Consider the following 18,599-nt stretch of genomic DNA (forward strand, 5'->3'; position numbering starts at 1 on the left):
CAACAACAAAAAATGACATTCCCTTTGCTGCTACTGTGAGAATAGAAAGTAGGCTCTGCTTATGATGAATTGTATGTTAAATGTGAGTACAAAATGGCTGCCAAGTAATTCTGAGGGGACCGCAGATTGTTTTTAATCACTCCATCAAACCTAAGCAGGTAATATCTCAACATGACAAAAGTACAGTCAGGACAAAATCGGCACGGTCGTGTATGGAACATCATCATCAGGAGGTTGCTTTTTTTTTTAGGATAGATTTTCCCTTTGAAAGTGCACTTTTCTGTAAATGCACTTAAGAATTGGCAAAACAACCCAGTTCCTACACGTACAACCGTGATGAGTAATTCCAGCAGCCCGTCTCAGAGAGGTTTATTGAGAACAGGTGCTAAAAGGAGACGAGTAGACCTTTATATATTGTAATGACTTTAACTCTGCCAGTCTGTGACGTCATGCAAAGCCCAAATGAAGACAGGCAAGCCAACCACAGGATGAGAGAAACTATAAACATGTAAAACACAGATGAATAAATCCACAGATGGTAGAAAGATAACATCGCTATAAAAAACAAACAGACAGGGAAACAAGACACAAAGAAATACATACATACATATAGAATTTAAAGGCAACATTTGTTTTTATACTAAGAAAGAAGAAACGCTAATGGAACTCTCGGCTGTAGTCTGTAAAGGTAAGGTGACAATGTGACACAAAAGCTACGATACAAAAAAAGCATTCTGGAGAAAGAAAAGAAAGAAAAAAAAGATGATTCAGCCATGCACCTCCAATTTCACAGCCAACTGCTGTCTAAGCTTATGCACAATGTTTAAAAGAAATGGTTTGACATTTCTGGGAAATATACTTATTTGCTTTGCTGCGTTACATGAGAAGATTGATACAACTCTCATATTTGGTACATATCGTCGCTGTGGGGCAGAAACCTTGTATCTCCATAATTCATCATTTTAATTCTTTTAATAAATCAATGCTATTGGTCACCCTTTACCTATGTCTGTGGGTTTTTACAAATATTTAAACAGAGACAAGGCGATTAAGGCAGACTTCGTCTGAGGTAAAAAGCTCAATAAAATGTTTTCAAACATTTTCACCCGACCCGAGACAATATAAAGCTACCACCAATAGCCGGTTAGCTTAGCATAAGCTTAGCAATTTCCCTGTTTCCAGTCTTTGTGCTAAGCTAACCTGCTTTCTATTTAGCACACAGGCACCAGAGTGGTATCAATTTACTCATCTAACTCTCAAGCAAGCAAATTACTCCTTTAACAATTCTTAAAAGCCGTTTAAAAAAAATGAACATGTTGATCCAAATCAATAAATATGAAGATTGTCAATAAAATAAAATGAAATGTTTTCAATCACACACAGTGGGGGCTGTATTATATAATACAAAAATGCTGGCGACAACGCGAACTGGTCTCACACAAAAAGACTGTGCTTGTGTTTTCCTAACTGCTTGCAGCAGCAATCACAGCGGTGACAAGTAGTGATAATGTGCAAAAGTGACGCGTTCTGATTCAATCATATGTCACTTTTGGTAACAGGAGATGAACCTCTGAAATGTAAATGACTTTTGTCATTGTTGCCTTGGATTCTCCCTCCTGTACCTTTCGAGAGCTTCTAGACACATTCAAAACTACATCAAATCTTGAGATAAATATTCATATTTACATGGAAGCCAGTCCTACAGAGTAGTCATTCCTCTACCATTCTTGTCTTTTACGTTCTACGCAGTTAACATATTTTTCTAAGTTTATAAATATATTTTATTTAAAATCTAGTAACATAAAAAAAAATACAGCTGAACACAGCTATATACTGTAGTTTCACATGTTACAAACAGAATAAAAAAAAAAAAGAAGCTTAAAATGGGCCGTTGTAGCTTTTATACAGTGGTAAACCTTAGAGGTAGAAAAAGTATAAAATAGCATTGAGAACTTTAACCAAACCGCCACAAAAGAACATAGAAAAGACAGCAAACATGTTTGGGTGCTCCATCACTGAGAACAGCTGCTGATTCCCCTATGTACCTTTTACTTTTCAATATATAAGTGAAGACATAAAACAACACAGCCGTCACTAAGATAAAAGGTTTTAAAAAAAGAAGGGGAAGACAGGTGGTAACAACACATGTGGTGGTGACATGACACGGTCCAAACATGGCCAATGGCAGCTATAGCGTCCTAGCTAAGCGCCTGACTGCTGTCATGGGTTAAATACTGGACACAATAGCGGTGTTCCAAACCGTTCCCTATCACGGATATAGTGCATATTTGTCCATAGGTGTGTGCGAAGTGTGTTCGCCATTTTTGTAGTGGTGTTCCAATCCTCCGCGGTTAATTTCATTCACTATATAGTCCACTATAAAATACCCACAATGCAGAGATAATTTGAGCGAACATACTATGTACCCATGGATGTATTAAGAGAGAAAGTACCCTACATTTTACTCCCGTTTACAACGCGGCCGTGTTTTCCCGGAGGAGGAGGAGAAGCAGAAGTAACCGCGAAAACAGAAATGGAAAAATGGGGCGGGCTTTAATTTCTAAACATTGGAAATGGAACATGCAACATACTGTCTATACAACCTTTAACTATCCTCCTGGGTGCTCGCTTTTTTTCAGGGACCTATTAGAAGTATTGGTAACACTTCACTTGAAGGTATCTACATAAGAGTGACATGACACATGACACAGTCATGACACATGAGCCCTAACCCTAACTCTAACCCTAACTTGTCATGACAAAAAACAAAGGACACTTAATGACAGAAGCGTTATGTCATAAATGTTTATGATTTGTTTACAATGTTTATGACACGTTCATGACAGTGTCATGCCACTCTTATGTAGATACCTTCAAGTAAAGTGTTACCGAAGTATTGGTTACACTTTACTTGAAGGTATCTACATAAGAGTGACATGACACAGTCATGACAGTGTCGTGTGTTCATGACATGTCACTCTTATGTAGATACCTTCAAGTAAAGTATTTTTGGTTTCGGTTTGTTCACATGATGCTGGGCGCGCCCGCCTCCGTCACACAAATAACTGACGCATCTACTGACGCAACGATATGTTGAAGTGAGTGTCCGAAATCTCGTCTGGTCGTTCCCTATATAGTTTAGTTTAAAGTGTAATAAACACTATATACGGAATAGTGAGAGAGTGAACGAGGGAACGGTTTTGGAACACAGCTAATGGGTGTGTTTGTTGCGTGAGAGAGATGCCGAGTTATTGATGCGCTCTGGGTTCAAACAGTCACACTTAAAGTGTCAGAAAAGAGGGTTGGTCTGTCTCCCAGTTCTTACACAAAGAGAGAATCTGTAAAAGATCGGACCTAAGGCAACATCACTGTGTAGCTGATGCCCATTTTTGTGTGAAAAGACCAAAGTTAATCCCGGGAAATATTTTTATTTTAGTTCTAAATTTTTTGCAGCTCTAAAAAGAAATGATCCAATTCCTTTTAAAGGATTTCCAGTCTGTCTGTACGGAAGTGTAGTGCTGCCACGCCTGAAAACGAAAAACCTAACAGTATCACGTTATTACATGAAAAGTTTAATGTAATGACAGGATGTTTTAATTAGATAAGTTTGTATTTTGTAATAATATAAAAATATGTTGTTATGACATGAATTTTCTGAAATCCTTAATCCATGTGATAATTTATTATAATGTGAAACTTTTCACATTATAACGTGATAAATTGTATCGTGTAATAGGAACATTTTCTTGTTATAACTTGATAAGTTAGTATATGGTTATAGCGTGAAAATATCTTGTTAAAACATGAAAATATCTGGTCATGAAGTAAAAAACATTTTGTTATTACATTAAACTTACATACTAATACTTTTTTTTTTCAGGTTTGGCAGCACTAAGCTTCCGTATCTCTACCATATAACCTGAATGGTAAATTAAAATTTGGTACTACTATTCCTAGAAACGTTATGCACTTTGGGGCCAGGCCTTGTCCTGTTTAATCACAGCCAGCTGGTCTATGTCTGCCAAAATGCATCGCATGAGTCAACGTGCTGCCGGCATGCGTTGTGTCGGCCATCCCGAGAACAGAATGAAAAGCAGCACAGGTTCAATTCCGGCCGCCTGCAGATTGGATTAGCGGGCGGGTCTGGTGCTCCGTGCTAATCAGGTGTCTGGGCAGGAGGTGCTCTAACAACGCACAATTACTTTCACTTTTCAGATAACAAATGAGGTCAAAGAGACATCAGCCGTGATCCTACGTAGACAGACATCACTGGCTGATGCCAAGCATATTGTTCTGCATTTTAGTCGTACTGTTTGTTGTACCAGAATGTTAACAGGGGCCTAAATCCGAAAATATAAAAATCTAAAGATAAATGATGAATAGCTGTGGAACCCCAAAGTGTTCAATATTAAATTTATGAAATAAATAATCACATTGATAAACTGTGTAAAATATACACTCACCTAAAGGATTATTAGGAACACCTGTAAGAATTCTCGTTAATGCAATTATCTAATCAACCAATCACACGACTGCTGCTTCAATGCATTTAGGGGTGTGGTCCAGGTCTAGACAATCTCCTGAACTCCAAACTGAATGTAAGAATGGGAAAGAAAGGTGATCTAAGCAACTTTGAGCGTGGCATGGTTGTTGGTGCCAGATGGCCTGGTTTGAGTATTTCACAATCTGCTCAGTTACTGGGATTTTCACGCACAACCATTTGTAGGGTTTACAAAGAATGGTCTGAAAAAGGAAAAACATCAAGGATGCTGCAGTCCTGATGCAAGAGCTCAGAGGAGAATGGGCCGACTGATTTCAGCTGATAAAAGATCAACTGTCTCAAATAACCACTCGTTACAACCAGGGTATGCAGCAAAGCATTTGTGAAGCCACAACACAAACAACCTCGAGGTGGATGGGCTACACCAGCAGAAGACCCCACCGGGTACCACTCATCTCCACTAAAAATAGGAAAATGAGGCTACAATTTGCACGAGCTCACCAGTTGAACAGTTGAAGACTGTAAAAGTGTTGCCTGTTCTCAGGAGTCTCGATTTCTGTTGAGACATTCAGATGGAAGAGTCAGAATTTGGCGTAAACAGAATGAAAACATGGATCCATCATGCTTTGTTACCACTGAGCAGGCTGGTGGTGGTGGTGTTATGGTGTGGGGAATGTTTTCTTGGCACACTTTAGGCCCCTTAGTACCAATTGGGCATCGTTTTAAATGCCACAGCCTACCTGAGCATTGTTTCTGACCATGTCCATCCCTTTCTGACCACCATGTACCCATCCTCTGATGGCTACTTCCAGCAAGATAATGCACCATGTCACAAAGCTCGAATCATTTCAAATTGGTTTCTTGAACATGACAATGAGTTCACTGTGCTAAAATAGCCCCCACAGTCACCAGATCTCAACCCAATAGAACATCTTTGGGATGTGGTGGAACGGGAGCTTCGTGCCCTGGATGTGCATCCCACAAATCTCCATCAACTGCAAGATGCTATCCTCTCAATATGGGCCAACATTTCTAAAGAATGCTTCCAGCACCTTGTTGAATCAATGCCACGAAGAATTAAGGCAGTTCTGAAGGCAAAAGGGGGTCAAACACGGCATTAGTAGGATGTTCCTAATAATCCTTTAGGTGAGTGTATAAATGCACGTACAATCTGTCAAATGATAAGTTATTAAAATTCCACTCCATGTAATATATTACTGTCCTTTAAGTGAGTAATAGCTGGTGGCATACAGCGGTTAGAAACACCAGGCGGTAGAGTTTAGTTTGCCTTCAAACATATTGTGTATTGGTTTCAATCCAACTAACTAGAACGCTTTTGTTACAATTAACTGAACTATTATTTGAGGGCATCTGCAGCTGCAATATTGCTTCTGTTTGGTTGTCTCTTTTTGTTTTTTTGTTACTGAACACTGCCATAAATTAACGATTGTTATTGCTATGCATGTTTTTTGTTGTTGTTTTTATATGTGAGTGTTTAATCCCTCCCTACTGCCCTGATTGCGACTCGGATTACAGCTTTGTCAAATTTTGCAGTACCAAATCTTACAAAGTGTCTACACATAGCCAGGTCTTAAATTCTTAATACATTTCTGATCATTCATTCGTGTATTAGGTCCAAATTCATGCACATTTGCCTCATTTTCATCAAATTTAGTGCAATGTCCAAACAAATACTCTGGACCAGGCATTATATCAGTGAGCTAATGTTGGACTGAAGTCAATTTCCCGAGCCATGAGAGTGACTGCTGAACCCAGAGGAACGGCGGACTGTGCCGTAGCTGCTGCAAGCGGTCTGTACAAGAGTTTGTGTGTGAGGGGTTTAGGCTCAGGGTCTGTGAGCATGCCAGTGGAGGTGGTGGAGGATCTGTCTGTGTGTGTGTTTGGAGTGTGAAAGGAAGCTCCCTCTACGTCCCTTTGGGCGGTGTCCATTTTAAGGCTGTGGGGTCAATGCTCTTGCCATTTCCACGTTTGGTCTCCTTGGCCTTCCAGTCGTCAATAAGGTCCTACAGAAAGAAAATGCACCTTAGTTGGCTACACTATATATATATATATATATATATATATATATATATATATATATATATATACATATACATATATACATATACATATATACACACACACGTTTATGGTCTTCAAGACAATTAAGATTCTATGTATATAGCTGTGTAATTCTTTTGCTGTATTTAACTATAATTAGGTAACTATGGGTGTGATAAGTGCCATGTATGTCAAACTCTATAATTATATTACGTTTTGATAAATAATGAGCTAATTATTAAGGGGTAGGATTAAATAAGCTTATACTTCTTCCTACTCCTTTTTGTGCATGTTAATCAAGGAAATTTGCTAATGAAATTAATTAGGTTATCTCCTTTTAACCTTTTTTTCTCCTATTTTGTAGGATATGTTTTCAATAATTGCTATTGTCTTTTTTTTATTTAGAATTTTACATGCTCGAAATAAAAAAATTACAGCATGAAAGAAATTCTGACTGTCAAAATTGATGGTTTTGTTTCCTACCTGTCTCTTTAAAACCAGGTGCTTTCCCTTCCAGTATTTGAGCATCTGGAGGGATTGCAGTGTGCTGACAATATCCACTGGGTTCACTGCCGTCTCCTGACTGATCTCTGTGAACACAAGAGTGGGACAAGAGGAGGTCAGAGTGATAGGATCAGGACTGTCTGATTAAAAAGACTAAGGCTGCATTTACACATACTCAGGCGGTTGTCAGACGGTCCCATCGACTGAAAAAGCTTAAAAAGCCCCTATTATAGTCCTTTTCAGCATCATATTTGCACTCTTGGGGTCTACTGGAGTAGGTTTACATGCTTGGGATATTCAAAAAACACGTTTGTCATACTACCCATTGCTGTGCCCCGCCTGTAAAGTAGACGAGAGCAGGGGGCAGCAGCCGGTGATGGTGACAAAAAGCCATGGTCAAGTCGGACAGTTTCCAGCCGTTTCCAGCAGCCTTCAGGCTGAACAGGAAGTCACAGAAACACTCACATCCGGTTAGGTCTGATTCAGATATTAATAAAATGTTATCAGACCCATATATCAGCTTGTACACAGTATCCAGTTGTTTTTATAATGACAGAGTAGCTGTCAAAATGCTCTACCTGCGATCCGTTGCTGATGGTAATAAACAACAGACTGTAGATGATTCGTAATCCGAACAGATTTAGTCTCTCTAATTTCTGAACATCACCATCAGCTACACAACATGTGTTCTGTACAGAATAAGCCTTTAAATCAGACAAATATCAATTAAAATCCCACCAATTCAAAAACAATAAAAAGTTTATATAAAACATCATGTTGAGTTGATTCTAAACCAATCAGCATGCCCTGGGTCCGCCTGGGTTCTTGCACTTGGTGAAAAGAAACTGCGCTGCCTCTGCGTCTCAGAACTGCAGCCGCCTTGATCTCGTGCATGACGTCAGAGCAAGTCGGGATCAAGTCGGAAAACAAATCTAACCGGCATGCAATTGCTCTGATTGGTCAGCCAGCCCACTCTGTTGTCATTGGTCAACCAAATTTAAACAAGCCACTGGGTGTGCTGTGTTTGCTCAGGCAGAACCTGTGGGCAGCACATTGGAAAAACAGTGACATCACTAGTTGAGGAATTTCAAACAGGAATGTGGATGAGCTATTTTCAGGCAGTTGAGAAAAAGTGCTGTCTGTGGGAAAGAAAGCTAAGCTAACAAACTAAGAAATGGGAAAAATCCAAAAAAGCTATTTAAATCAACTAATGGATTAGTTTATAAAATCATGAGTTAGTCGAATAAGAATTTCTTTAGTTAAGTTACATATTCACAGTAATGTCAAACAATTGAAAAACTATTGAGATTACAGGAAGAATTTTGTTTTGCTTTTGCTAAACAGCTTTATCATTGTTGAGGCTTGGGCGGTTTCTATGCAACTGAAAAGCTATTATAAAACACATTATAAACTTTATGCAGCTAAAATATGACCACATTCAGAGCTCTTTCTGAAAGGTGCAAACACAGTGGGCATAGTTAGAACGAATCAAAAGGCTCCTGAATGATGACAAAACCCACTTTCTACAATGTCTGCTAATTTCTACAGGCATGGCGGAGAATGGCAGAGGCAGAGTGGCCGCACCATGGCAGAACAGTGAGAATGCATTTGAATGTAGACCGGAATGACATGTTCCTCCCGTGTGACTTGAAAAGATCTTCCTTAATTCAAAATGACATGCAGAATTTATAATAAGAAAAGAAAAGAGCAGGACAAAATGAGGCTTGGACGGGAGGGAACGGAGTGTTATTACTGAAATTTCGCCGTTTTGTCACACTGTCATGGCTGCTGTCTGACCCTGGAGACAATCTATTATCTGATGCTTTCGCTACATCTTTATTTAGTGTGACAAATTGCAGTGAATTAGTTATTTGTGAACAGTAGCTCTAAAACTACGTGCAATATGGTGTCTTAGTGAGCTGTAAATAGTCAACTGAAATGATCTAAAAGTCTACAGTGAATAAATCATATTGGGTTCAAGACTTAACTAAATACTTTGTGTTTCGTGAAAAAACGCAGTGGCCCTATGTTGAAACAGACTTGACTATTGGAGAAACAGAACCCGACATCATTCTGCAGTGGCCAATCACATAAGACAAAACACAATAGAGTGACATTTTGTTCTGTATAAATAACAGAAGTAAAGGAGATACACAAATTCTGCATAATATATAGCCATCTGATTTTCACTGATCAAAATACACAGAGATTATTTATTCCATGAAGCGTTTGTCAAGCTTGGAAGAATTTATACTATGCAAAATGAAGATGCATGTTAAAATAGACTGTGAGAGGGTCATCACTGGTTACAAAGACAAACTATTAAAAAAATGTATCAACCTCATGTTATAATTAGGTAAATTTCATATTTATAAATACAAATTTCAAAACCCCAAACCATGCTTTAGGGTACTATAATTTGACTATAACTCCTTGATTGAGTCTCTGAAATGCTGTAAAGGTGAAAATGTATGTCTGCAGTTAAATTACGTGTCACTTAAACTTAACTTTAAATTAGCTTTACAAGGTTTAAAGCTGTGAATATCTTTGTCAACGCTTGTAGAAATGTAATGAGATAATGAGATGAGAAGTTGCCTTGTTGATAACTAATGTCTGCATTTGCTTGTTATATATTGTTGTTTAATGTTTGTTAACAAAAAAAAAAAAAATAGAGTGAAATGTTATGTTATGTCACTCAATTTTTTTTTTATCTGTCGATGCAGACAGACAATCACTTGTAGGACCCGGTACGGCTAAACGTTAGCACCATGGAAAACACACAATGGAGACACAAATGGGCCATTTAAGTGACAGTCCCACTCCGCTGCACAACCCTGCACTAATTTCTGCAACATCTGATCTGGTGTGAATGCACCTTAAGTCTTGTTTACGTTCTCATCACGGCAGCAGTGCTTTTCTCCAGAATGGATAAAACCAGGAGAAACAAAACTGATGTACAAAGCAGGAGGTTCCCTCAGTCCTCTGAATGTGTTTGGGACGACCCAGTTTTGCTCCAGTTTATGTCTTGTGTGCTTGTCTTCATTTATCACCTGAACGCTGACTTGGAGTGACCTCGGTGCTCTCTGGTCCATTCACAAAGGCGGACACACATGAATGCACGCGCACACTGGATGCACCACAGCCCACCCTTCCTCTCTCCCAAGTTTATTTCAATGGTTCACTTTCATTGACAAGACCCTGTTCGGCCGTTCACCTCTTAACTTATGTCACCTACTGCAGACAAAGTCTGTCACATACAATACCCGGTCCTCACTTCATATTTAATTAGGCATTCCCCAAACCAACTCTGCCTCTGGTCTCTTGCGTTTTTCCATTTGGTTCGGTTTGCTTTCACACTGCACTTTGTCAAACACACCAAACACTGTAGACACGTCACCCGATCGAGATGGTCGCTTGTTTATTGGACAGAATATCCAAAACTCACTGACACTTAAATAATGGAGCAACACCAAATTTACAACGTCTTGGGTTTTCTGGTTATGCTTTGGTGTTTCTAATATTTTAGAAGAAGGCGAACAATGAGCAGCTTACAGACAGCGAGTGAAGGAGAGAGGGAGAGGGAGAGAGAGAGAGAGAGAGAGAGAGAGAGAGAGAGAGAGAGAGAGAGAATGATGTCACACAGATGACCAGCGATGTGTGCTCAGAACAGCTTATGGATCTGAAAGTTATCATCCCGTAAATTATAGTTAAGTCTGTAAATTGTGTGCAAGGTTGAAACTGCAGGCTAGTAAATGCTCTGTTGTTGGTTCACTTCCTGTATTTGGGTCGGAATGCGTTCTCACTTGAAGTGAACCAAACTCTAGCGATCTGAGACCTCCGTTTTCAAGCGGACCAGAGTTCCTTGGTTTGATCCCTCCAGAGTTCGGATGAGCTTTCACACCTGCCCAAACCAACCGGACTATCCGACCAAACGAGGTACAGTGCTGTTCATGAGTATAGGAACCATGCTAAAGTTGACTAAAAAGAGGAATAAAAAAATCATCTTTTGGAAATTGATCTGAATGCCTTTATTGAAAAAGTTAGGACAAATCCAACCTTTGAGAATACAATTTTTTTTTGTGAATGAATAATGTATCGTAAATAAATAAATGTTCTTCCTTAAAATACAGGGGGCATAAGTATACACACCCCTATGTTAAATTCCCATAGAGGCAGGCAGAGTTTTATTTTTAAAGGCCAGTTATTTCATGGATCCAGGATACTATGCATCCTGATAAAGTTCCCTCGGCCTTTGGAATTAAAATTAAAAGCTCCACATCATCACATGCCCTTCACCATACCTACAGATTGGCATGGGGTACTTTCCACAAAATCATCTCTCAATGCAAATCAAACCAGCTATTAGGCTAACTGAAATAAAACTATGCCAATCTCTAGGTATGGTGAAGGATATGTGATGATGTGGGGCTATTTTAATTCCAAAGGCCAAGGGAACTTTATCAGGATGCATAGTATCCTGGATCCATGAAATAACTGGCCTTTAAAAATAAAACTGTGCCTGCTTATATGGGAATTTAACATAGGGGTGTCTATACTTATGCCCCCCGTATTTTAAGGAAGAACATTTATTTATCTACGATACATTATTCATTCACAAAGAAAATTGGATTTTTCCTCATTTTTTTCCCCCCTTTTTTTAGTCAACTTTAGCATGGGTTCCTATACTCATGAGCAGCACTGTAGGTGTGAAACTTAAGCAACCTTAATGACTTGCAGGAATATATAAAAGTGAATAAATTAAAAAACAAAATTCTATCTCTTGCCAGCATTTTGGAGATTGTGTTCCAGCTCTGACCTTTGATGGAGATCTCCTTGCCCTGAAAGTTGTTCAGGTAGCGCAGCAGCACCTCCTTCCAGTAACTGCGGTAGCTGATAAGGCCCAGGTCAGACAGGGGGCGCTCGGGGGAACCCACCTTCTCCTCCACCTTGGACAACAGGTAACCTTAAAGGACAGACCAGATAGAGACTTTTGTTGGCTACACTTAGGGCTGCGCTCATATGAGGAAAATATGCAATATGCGATAACGTTGTTGAATATCGCGATAAACAGATAGTAAATTGTGCTCAGTTGTGGATCTGCTGCTTTGAAATGCTGAAATACAACAAATTGTTGTTGTATTCAAACCAAATGAAAGGAAATCACTTTCAACATTCTTTAATTGAACAAATTGAACACTGAATTGAATATAAAAGGCACCACTAAAAAAAGAATGACTGTTACATTTTAAAGTGCAGTTTTCTACTGCTATTTTCTTTTAACTAAGACAAAAAAAACTCTAAATATATAATATAATAATAGCTGATATGGCGAGGACGATAAAAAAAACCCGATAAATTGTGCAGCCCTATCTACACTCCTCCTTAAACATTATTTTCTTCTACTGAGAAAGCAGGGAAAAAAAATACAGAAAACATAGACAAAAATTAACGACTGTAATACCCAAAGACCAAGAGTTTGAGAGGGTTTCCTCAGAGGGCCAAGTGCTTCGGACAGCCTCCTAAATCTGGTGTTATTGCACTTTGCAGAATCCCTTGGCCAGTGTTAAGTTTACGAGACAAACACATACAAGGACACACAAAGAGGAATACACACACACTGGGTGTCTGCACTCACTGAAGTCTATGAGCATCTTGCCGTAGCCCTGCCTCATGTACTGTGGCATGGTGAGGATGCAGGACACGTTGTAGTTCAGGAACGAGTTCTTCTCCTGCAGAGGAAGAATATATCAGGTATATTTTTTTACAAAAAAGAAAAGCTTTTTTTCATCTCATCTTTACTTCTGATCTCATTGCTTCTGGCTTTGCATATTCACTTTTGCTAATTTATCTTATCTGGGAAACACTTTTTTGGTCTACTTTTTTGTATCAGTAATCCATCATAAAGCGAGGACGAAGAGGACTCTGTGATTGTCTCCTAGGTTACCTTGGAGAAGTATCCGACCAGATGGCAACCTGTGTTGTCAGCTTCAGTCATGACATAGAAAAGGAAAGGTTCCACATCGTAATACAGAGTCTTGTGGTCCAGGAAGAGTTTCGCCAGCAGACACAAGTTCTGACAGTATATCTGTGAGGAAGAGCATCATAGGCATTATAATTTATCAAAGGTTACAGGAAACACAGCCAGGGTTTTCCCCCACCATTTTAAAGGCTTAGGCGCACCACCTAAGCCGAATGAATGTAACTAAATGACTTTTCCCAGATCTAATGATTGTCATTGGTTCCCAGTGGACTTCTTTAGCTTTAAGTTTTGTCTTTAAGCTTTTTGAGTGTTATTTATTTATTATCTGTTGCAAGGTTTCCAAGATTTTAGACACATATGGTAATAATAATGGTCCAAAATGATGGAAAATTGATATTTTTAAAATTGAAAAACATAACATTTCCATAAGGGAGGACCCCTGAACCCCCTTGCTAAATATGCGCACCTAAGTCTTCCACAAACCTAGGGGAAACACGGACAGCTAGCTGGCTAATCTTACACAGACAGATCTCCATCTCATTAGGTATGTTAGCATTACATTCAGGCACAACAACTGGTTAAAAAGGCCGGAGACACAGGTTTTACTTCAAGCTAAAGAGGTAACACTAGAGAAGACTAACCAGAAGTGCCATTTTCACATGCAAACACCTCTCCTTGATGCTCACACTGTTGATAACTAGCTATAGTTATCAAGCTATAGGTTAACAAAACCTGTTTGTTCACCAATTCTCTCATCTTTTAGCTATGAATGAAATTCACAAGTGATCCAGACTTTTGGTACGAGTTATGTACAGATAGTATGCCTCTTTCACTACAGAAAAAAAAAAAAACACTTTTATTTTTTATTATTATTATTATGTCTGGAGTTGCTATGGCAAGTTCCCTAACCCAAGTGACAGCTGCCGCTAGCATAGTTTTAGCTCAACAGTCCGACCAATAATTACTTTTAGAATTACGATTTGGCATATCTAAACAAAATCAAAAATGACCATCAACAGTCATACCCATTAAGACATTGCTAATGTTAGCGTTTCTTTAAACAAAGACAACGCAATTACGCATACAAAAAAAAGATAATTAGGCAATTATGCAATAATTGTTACAGGCCTAAATAAGACTATTGATACTATTACATGTGTAATGTTGTAACAAAGCAGAACAGGTAGCCCTATATAACACTGTCCATCCTGATGACCAAATCTACTAATCGCACACCTTCTCATGAACAGGTGGCGTTCATCATTATCAAGTTGAAACAAGTAATTTCTGTTTGTGCAGTTAGGAGTTCGGTGAGTCTGACTTGGGAGAGAAAAACCTCAAGGAAAAAAGTAAGGGCCCTTTAATACGAAAATGTTCTTGCATTAGGCCCAGTGATTCCTGGACCTTCTAGGGGAAGCTCAGGAGGAGCTGTGCAGCACTCTTTTACCTTGTTCTTCTTTCCGTCCACCTCAAAGACAGAGATGTTCCCCTTCCTGTAGATCTCGTCGCCTGGAGGGTGCTTCCACACACACTTGGCCTTTACGAAACAGAGATAAGGGAAAGATGCACAGGATCGTTTATATACTACTTAGTAAAACATTTCACTCTTAGTTTCACATAGTGGTCATTCTACGTACATAAAAAATGTTTTTCAAGGTGTAATGCACATCTGTAGTAGTATTTTGCTAAAGTAAGATGAGGGGCTCACAAGAGATTTAATAAGAATAGTCAAAATCAAAGTCACAGAGGCACAGATATATTCTGACTTTTAGTCCCTAGTATGGGTTCCAAAACCACTGGATGCTCCATGCTTAATAAATGCCTTAATCTTAGACAAACCTTTATGTGTAATATTGGTGAAGGGCCCCTTTAAACCATGCTAGAGTATGTGCTAAGTGTAAAAAGGTTTAATCCCCGAGGACTGTTTATTTATTTTCAAAATTCAAATTCTCTTTTTAATACTGCAAAAGCTGCCACAGTCTTCTACAGACAACAGTGTTGTTTTTGATTGCCATCCAAGCTCCAAAAAATTAAGTTCAGCAGAGCACAGAGTCCGGTGAAAGGTCCTCTTTTCGCTTCTCTCACTCCAATATAGAAACGGTGTGAACTACATTAGAAGAGCAAAGTTATACAGTCTATCTAAATAGAGTCTGCATGGTTTAGGAATAAGATGATGAATAGCCTTAGGCATTGAGATAGTAAGGTTATAGTTGGAACTAAGGCAATCGCCCAGCCTCATTTTGTGCCACAGTCCATTTTCATTTTGAATCATCAACATCACTGACTGGAAGCTGTAATCTTTTTGGTTATCGATCAGTGACAGTTAATAAGCTAAGATAAAGTCCCGCTCCCTAACTACACCTGGGAGAATTTGCAATATTAAGCAGTGTTTTTGTTGTGTTTTTTTCCCTTATAATATGTGGGATGAACAAGAAAACTAAATATAAAAAATACCATTTCTGTTTGAACATGGAGCTCTTGAAGTTTGTGAAACTACGCATAAACTAGCAAAATTAAAAGTTTTGTGTGATTGGAATCAGCCCCGCTCTGTATTAATCTGACATTGGACATGTTGTTGAGTCCAATAGTGTCACTTGGAGGAATTGCAAGTAAGAAAACTAGCTAGACTGTCTATCAAACAATAATAATGGTTCACATCTTTAAAATGTGAAGCATTGCATTATGGGATTGTTAGCAGTTGATTTCAGACACAGCCATTCCCTCATTTTTAAAGGGTAACCAGTTTATTTCAACCTGGACCCTATTTTCCTGTTTTTGTGTTTAAGTGACTAATGGAAACAACGATCTTTGACATTGGTCCAGTCCAGACATTGGTTAAGCAAGATTGCTGCTTTCGGCAGTCAGCCAAACAAGCTACAATGTAAGTTAATAGGGAAATTGTGCACGGCTCTATTTACGTTCACAAAAGTGCTTGTTTTGCCGCTGACATGCTCAGATTATTGTTCTAAGTGTCTGACAACAATATGGAAAGGATCCCTACAAACCTTTCTGTTAAAGAGTAAGATCCTTTTTAAAAACAGCCGTGAAATTGGGTTAGCTAACGCCACCAGATTCAACGTAAATAAACTGTAATTTTAGCATAATAAATACACTTCATTCAAAGTTGACAGACACTAAATAAAACTATGACAAGCCGTTTTGGTTCGTCTTTCCACTTTAACAACAATCACGACTCTAGTTTTGGTTGAAATAAACACATAGTTTACCAATATTCATGTGAAAATACGTTCTATACATGCTCTATACACGCTAAAAGTATTGTTTTTTTTTAAATGGAGTCTGGGGGGGGTTTGTGCTAATGATCATGAGCAGTTTCTGGATAAACAAAAAGGTCTTAAAGAGGTTTTAAAAATGCCTACCTCTGTAGGGATCATTTCCATAATGTTGTCAGACACTTAGAATAATAATCCGAGCCTGTTAGCGGCAAAAACAGCACTTTTAGAAAACAAAATTGACAACGCACATTTGCCCTATAGGATTACATTGCAGCTTGGTCTGTGGCTGCCGGTTACAGCAATCTCGCTTAATACGGGACCAATTTCAAAGATTGTTGTTCCCATCAGTCACTTACACACACAAAAAAATAAATAGGGTCCAGGTTGAAAACCCCCGAAATTACCCTTTAAGAACGTGCATATGCCCCATAGAAAAAGCTGTCTTACCATGTGCCTGCGCAGAATGGTCTGGCTCTTCATGTACTTAAGGCAAAACTCGCACATGTAGAGCCTCCCCAGGCGGGCGTATTCCTCTGGGTATGGAGAATGGTACCATGTGTCGAGCTCGTAGCGGCCAAACACGATGGTCTTTATCATGTTGCTGCCCTCCGACACCTGGCCGGCCAGACGAAGTTTCTCCTATACAGGCCAGGAAAGGAGGGAAAGGGAGATGGGGAAAGGAAGTGAAAAGGTACAAAAGAGTACAAGAAGAGAGGACAGGCAAGCAGGCAGAGGGGAGAGAGGAGAAAGAGGAAATATCCCAATTATTCAGGGAAGAGAATCTGGTGAACCAAATGGTATAAATGTAACGTAAGGCCTTGAATCAGGGGCAAGTGAATTTTAAGTAAAAAATTAGCTGCATTACCAGGCAATGACAACTTTATTTTGACAAAGAAAGAATGTTTACTGATGGATACCTATATTATATTAAATTTTTTTTATATGTTTTTCAAGATGGCTTTTATTTAGAATAAGTATATAAGTGTATGCCATTTGTAGTTAAACCGACTAAAAACATAGAACCATCAATGTGATTGTTAAGAGCAAGCCTGATTGAAAATAACAATGCCTTCTCATCTGAATGGGTCACAAAGTAACAGAGCAGAAGAAGAAACAAACACAGAATAACAGGAAGTGATCGTCCAAACTACCAAAAATATCTCAGACTCCTCATGTGGCTGCAGAGGAGGGTTTGCTGACTGAAACAGAGAAGAAGAGGAATAATGCAGAAAAAGGGGAGGGGGGTGGGGGGGGGGGGAACAATAAAAACAAAGGGAAGGAGGAAAGAGTAAGGGAGGGACGTGATGATGAGTTTTCTCTCTTACAAGGTCCTCCGAGGCACGTGCCTGCGCTTTCCTGAACAGCTCGAGGTCGTAGTCGCTGGTGATGTTCTCCAGCAGCGGCTCCCTGCTAGCTCTGTGGCTCTGACGGTGCTCCTGGAGAAACAAAGAAGGTCAAAATATAGTACGGGAAGGGGAGAGGTTTATGAAGGAGTATTGTCCGTGGCTGGAATTGTTTTGAGCGTGGTCTAGACCTACTCTATCTGCAAAGTGTCCTGAGATTACACCTGACACTATAAATAAAATTGAATTGAAAAATGAATTAAGTCATTTACAAATTTGAGGTACTTGCACTTTACTTCAGCTTTTTCTTTTCATTCCACTTTCTTCTTCTACTACATTACAGAGAAAAATATTAGACTTTTTACTCGACTACATTAATCTGACAGCTTTAGTTACTATAGTAAAAAATTAGGTTTTATTATAAATTAAAGGGAAACTTCACCGATTTAGCATTAAGCTTTGTATGAGTAGAAACCCGGTAGTATTTTTGAATGACTGTGCTTCCCTCCCTCATGTCCCCCTGAGAGGGGAGATCTCTGTATTGTGGGTCTGGACAAAAGCCTCAGATGACGCAAAATGACGATTTTTGCATCATCTGAGACTTTTTTGCCCAGAGGCAAAAGACTACAGCCAGTATTAGGAGCCACTTCCGCATAGCCCATAGGGGGTTGGACTGTCGGCTTTTTCCAGAGATTGCCGAGGAAAAAAACGAGTGTCAGCCATCTTGAATCCTCGCTTAGCTTCTCAGCAGAAACTGTTCATCCCGAAGGAAATTTTAGAACAACAATTATGTGCATTCAAACTACCGCACACGTGTACCACCGGGATAGATTGGTACAGATCGGAGAATATGCAGGACACTTTATTACAGACGCAATACTCAACACACTACGCGAGCTTCGCCTGCATGGAGACCAGAGGTGGTGCTCGATGCCTCTGGCCGGTAAACGGACCTCATCAGGGGGGGGGGGGGG

The 18,599-nt window shown here is 39.3% G+C and overlaps 1 protein-coding gene across 8 annotated transcripts in view; it reads right to left on the reverse strand.

Moving 5' to 3' along the window:
• Positions 1–5,849: 5,849 nt before the first annotated feature.
• Positions 5,850–18,599, reverse strand: part of LOC120575026 (histone acetyltransferase KAT7-like) — a 29,192-nt gene continuing 16,442 nt past the window's right edge. For 4 of the 8 annotated variants that reach the window (XM_039825609.1, XM_039825608.1, XM_039825607.1 and 1 more), the window contains 8 exons: positions 17,608–17,718; positions 16,730–16,921; positions 14,494–14,583; positions 13,011–13,151; positions 12,702–12,795; positions 11,883–12,029; positions 7,046–7,152; positions 5,850–6,525 (listed from right to left, as the gene is read on the reverse strand). In XM_039825609.1, the coding sequence (XP_039681543.1) occupies positions 6,427–6,525; positions 7,046–7,152; positions 11,883–12,029; positions 12,702–12,795; positions 13,011–13,151; positions 14,494–14,583; positions 16,730–16,921; positions 17,608–17,718 (981 nt within the window). In that variant the 3' untranslated portion in view covers positions 5,850–6,426. Of the gene's footprint in view, positions 6,526–7,045; positions 7,153–11,882; positions 12,030–12,701; positions 12,796–13,010; positions 13,152–14,493; positions 14,584–16,729; positions 16,922–17,433; positions 17,482–17,607; positions 17,719–18,599 lie in introns of all 8 variants that reach the window. The other 4 variants (XM_039825603.1, XM_039825606.1, XM_039825602.1 and 1 more) reach the window with 2 other exon arrangements.

Source organism: Perca fluviatilis, chromosome 15, assembly GCF_010015445.1.
Source record: "Perca fluviatilis chromosome 15, GENO_Pfluv_1.0, whole genome shotgun sequence".
NCBI lineage: Eukaryota > Metazoa > Chordata > Actinopteri > Perciformes > Percidae > Perca > Perca fluviatilis.